The sequence below is a fragment of the Melanostigma gelatinosum genome (assembly GCF_949748355.1).
Source record: "Melanostigma gelatinosum genome assembly, chromosome: 17".
NCBI lineage: Eukaryota > Metazoa > Chordata > Actinopteri > Perciformes > Zoarcidae > Melanostigma > Melanostigma gelatinosum.
The window spans coordinates 22,367,892-22,372,365 of NC_136650.1; the positions used below are offsets into that span (position 1 = coordinate 22,367,892).

The 4,474-nt window shown below is 45.4% G+C and overlaps 1 protein-coding gene across 1 annotated transcript; it reads left to right on the top strand.

Moving 5' to 3' along the window:
- Positions 1–1,051: 1,051 nt before the first annotated feature.
- Positions 1,052–4,075, top strand: LOC306791220 (DEP domain-containing mTOR-interacting protein-like; the record flags this gene model as incomplete). Its single annotated transcript, XM_079287847.1, has 5 exons — positions 1,052–1,070; positions 2,489–2,635; positions 2,899–2,969; positions 3,215–3,319; positions 3,947–4,075. 5 exons carry the CDS (start codon positions 1,052–1,054, stop codon positions 4,073–4,075), a joined length of 471 nt encoding a protein of 156 aa, XP_079143973.1.
- Positions 4,076–4,474: the final 399 nt, after the last annotated feature.

Sequence of the window (4,474 nt, forward strand, 5' to 3'; positions counted from 1 at the left end):
CTCGCTATGCGCTGCTATCGACTGATGGAAAGTCTGCGCTGCTTCTGCGTTTGCTCCGTCCGTCGGAGCAGAAATGATCTTTGTGTTTCCTTTTCCTCCTGCAGTCTGCATGGCAACCAGGCTGAAGCTCGGGTATATAATCATACGCATTCTTCAGACCGTCTCATTCTGTTTGCTACCGAGCTGCAAAGCTCTTTGAATAAAGAAGCCTTTTTAATCTAAAGTTGCTCAATGCAGGAGTTCTATGGAGGAACCCGTTCTCCTATCAGTAGGACTGCAAAACGGTTGAACGCGGATAACGCTGATCTCATTCAGGCCTCTGGGGAACAGTCCGTTCTGGTTCAGATGTGAAAAGGAGAAACCAAACATTGTTGCCTAACAGCCGAAGCTGAGGGAACGCTTTAACGTACAAGACCTCAAAGGACGAAAGTCTGGAACTCTTTGAATAAATTAAATCTTTGAAATGAAACATCCAGATTGTTATTCTTTGTGATTTGCAGGTTGAATGTTTTACTTGACATCATTTATTCAAAAGTCGTTTCTGAATATTATTTGTTGCTCCAATGAGAACAAAGAGAAGCTTTTTGTTTCTTCTTACCTGCACAATAAAGACCGAAAAATAACCACAAATGATTATTTTTATATAATAAAGATTTCACATAAAACATCTTCAAGCAAAAGATTCTTTGAATCTAAATTTTAATAAATAACCAAATTAAATTATTTGTAACAACAATTAAAGAAGAAATAAAGTTCTTTAATGTGTCATGTTAATATTATTATTGTTAATGTGCCGCCTCCTCCTCCTGCTCCTCCTCCTGCTCCTCCTCCTCCACAGAGTCGGTTTGTTTGTTTAAGGGTTTAATATTTAGCTCACACACACACACACACTTTTCTCTCACCTGTTGAGTACCTTCACTTTCAGAGCCGTGAACACACACTGACGCGTTCAACCGAGCAGCTGATCATCAGAGAACAGAGACAGAGCGACTGCCCGTCCGTCTGCTGGAGCGGTTCAAGCGTCTTCTTCTTCTTCTGAGCGGCCTGAGAGATGGGACCTCGTACAGCTGGTAAGAAGTGTCAGGACGCCGTTATTTCAGCTGAGCGTGTAGTGAAGAGGTCAGGGGTCAACAAATATCCTCATAGTTACAAAAAGCGACACGATGTTTAAAGACGCGTTTGTTTTATCTGGTCTTGTTTCCTCAGTTGTTGCACAACGTGGTCCTGTTTTAGACGAGGACGCTCTTTCATGCTGTCGATCATAGTCGTGGTAAATCGTAACTTTCACTGAATAACTGAGGAGAGAACGACGCGTCAGCCAGACTCGGCCCTGTGACGCTGCGTTTACACACAGAACTGTTGGCTTGATTCAACCTTTGCTTCACCAGGATGATGTCATCAACATTTGGACTCTCTTTCCACGGTGAGGTTATGACCTCATCATCAGAAGCAGTCTGAGTGTGGATGTTGTACAATAATCAGAAACAAACAGAGTGTGCGTGACGTGTTTGTTGGTAAATGGACAGAACACATCAGTCTCACAGTCCAGTGTTCTGCACAAACTCTTCTCTTACATCGTCGCAGCGTTTAAACACAGCTGTTCGTCCAGCGTGAGATGAGCGCTGCGTTTACTGAACTTCTTTATTTGGAGAAATGAATCCGGAGATAAATCAATAACAATCACATTTATTTACTTCACACAACACGCGAGTGAACGTGTTGCTGTTGACAGAACTTTTGACCTGACGGGATCGTTGTGTTACCGACACACACACACTTTAAGAAATCATTATGGTCGTGTTTACGGTAACCATGGCGACAAGAGGAAGTAGTGGATCGATGATTATCCTGAACGGGAAGAAGTTGTTGTTCTGATGAGACAAAGGACACGTTTCATCCAACAGCAGATTAACTTCATCGTTTTATTATCGTGTGTGTGTGTGTGTGTGTGTGTGTGTGTGTGTGTGTGTGTGTGTGTGTGTGTGTGTGTGTGTGTGTGTGTGTGTGTGTGTGTGTGTGTGTGTGTGTGTGTGTGTGTGTGTGTGTGTGTGTGTGTGTGTGTGTGTGTGTGGTTCTTTATGCCATATTTTTGAATCGGTAAAGACATGAGAGTCTGTAGACTGTCAGACCTCCGAGCTGTTGACGGCTCTCTAATGACGCTCCGTGTAAAATCAATGACCTGAGAGGAGGCTGGTTGAAGAGGTGAGTGTATATATATATATATAGATATATATAGACCGAAGCACGTCTTAAGCTCACTCGTTAATTTAAAGGGGTCAAAGGGGAGGTTCGGGTCACACATTGTTGAAGGTTCCTGTCTGTCGTTCTTATCTCTCTGTTGAAGGACGCGTCGGCTGTTATCAAGACGTGTTTGAACGGAAACACAATCGTTTTAAAGATTAATTGAGCAAGAAAAAACTTGGTCAGTTTGAATTCTGGTTGTTAAAAATGTAAAATAGCTCATAATGATTTCCTCTCCCTCCGTCAGTGGCTCCTTCTAAGGAGGCGAAGGAGGTGGCAGGAGGTCAGGGAGGAGCCCGGATGAGGAGCTGCAGCGACGGCAGCATATACAGCAGAAGAAGAGTCGGCCCATCCAACAACTCCTCCTCCCCGGTGCTCTACAACCCCAAATCAGGTGAAACAAATGGATGTGATGTTTTTCTCAGGCGGCAAACTGTGATTGACAGGTCTCTCTACCAGCATCTCTACGTCACTCCTCCTCAGTCCATATATGGTCATTTCCTGTTCACTTGTTGCACAAAAAAAACAACATGCCGACGACCGTAATCTAAGACGGCGACGGCAAAATCGCCGAACTCAAGGCTTCAAAACATCCGTCCACAAACCGATGAGTGTCTGCATTAATTATGACCTTTAAACTTTTGTCTTGGTGTTTAGTCCTGAAGAGGCCGGTGAGCACAGAGGAGCTGCAGAGACCAGGAGGACCCTACATCAAGAAAACATTCACCGTACGTCGACAACTTCTCCTCTTTAAACAGCAAATTAAACTGAGAAGCTCTTCTCAAGAACCACGGCCTCCAGGAGGCACAAATAAACTGCATCTCTGATTCAAACGACAGCCTGCAAGTGTTCCCTAATGACTTATTGTATTTCCATATGTTCACAACTATTTCAAACTGTGTTTCTTCGTGTTCTGGTGGAGTCGGTCGAGTTGTTCTGGAGCCTCGTCTACAGTCTGTCTGTGCGCCTGCAGATCGTGGGCGACGCGGTGGGCTGGGGGTTTGTGGTGAGAGGAAACCGGCCGTGTCACATCCAGGCTGTGGAGCCCTGCGGCCCGGCCGCCGCTGCCGGGATGAAGGTAGGCATTGTGGGAAATGTAGTTGGAGGAAACGGAGTGAAATCATGGAAAGAAATGTGCTGAATTTGCAAGAGAAGTCTGGGTTTTCCTGTTCATTTCAATAGTTTGTGTGGTCGTGGCGTCTCCTGGTTTCGGAACTGCAGATTATTCTGTATTCATTCATTCTGCAGAGTTTCTGAGTCATTTGTGAGTAGAACGTGCTGTTAACATTGAGCGGACCTCGTACACGCTTGATGTTTCCGTTGAACTTTCCCGTAAATCACATTCAGCTGCATCGTGGACGTCCACCTGCAGAACCGCCGCCAGGGAGACATGTTTCGTAAAGCATCGTACGTTTCTGCAAACCACGGATACGTTGAAACACGTTGGTAGGTTGAAGAAATGGAGGACTTTCACCCAGGAGACCGCTGTGTGTGTCCCAAGAGAAAACAACAGTTGACTGTTGCCAAAACAAAGACAATCATTTCACAACGTTAACGTTGTTGCATTGCTCGTTTCTCTCAGCGTGATTCAGAAACGTCCACATGTGGGTTTGCAGAAACGTAAAAACTAAATTCGGGCGACTGGGTTTCTTTCCCTCCCTCACTCATGTTCCTCTCACCGCTTCGCTCTCTTCTTCGTCTGCAGGTTCGTCAGTTTGTGGTTTCGCTCAACAGGCTCAGCGTCCTCAATCTGGACTACCGGACCGTCAGCCACCTGATCCTCACCGGACCCAGGACGGTGGTGATGGAGGTGATGGAGGAGACTGACCACTGAGAGACACTGACTCAAGTTCGGTGACTTCGCTGCCGCCATCTTAGATTACGGCCGTTGCCATGTTGTTGTTTTTTCAACCAGTGAACAGGAAGTGACCATATGTGGACTGAGGAGGAGGGACGTAGATACCTGTCAATCACAGTAGCCCCGCCCTAAAGCATCCCCTGCTTTATGGTCTGTGTGACTCTAAATGGACCATAATGTACTAAATGAACATCATGCTGTATTGAAGAAGACTTGAAACTAGAGATTGAGACATAAACTCATGTTTCCAATGTTTACTGAGGTAATAAATCAAGAGAGAAGTAGAGTCATTTTCTATAGACTTCTATACAACCAGAGGAGTCGCCCCCTGGTGGCCACTAGAGAGAATGCAGCTTTAACACGTGAAGCGTTGAC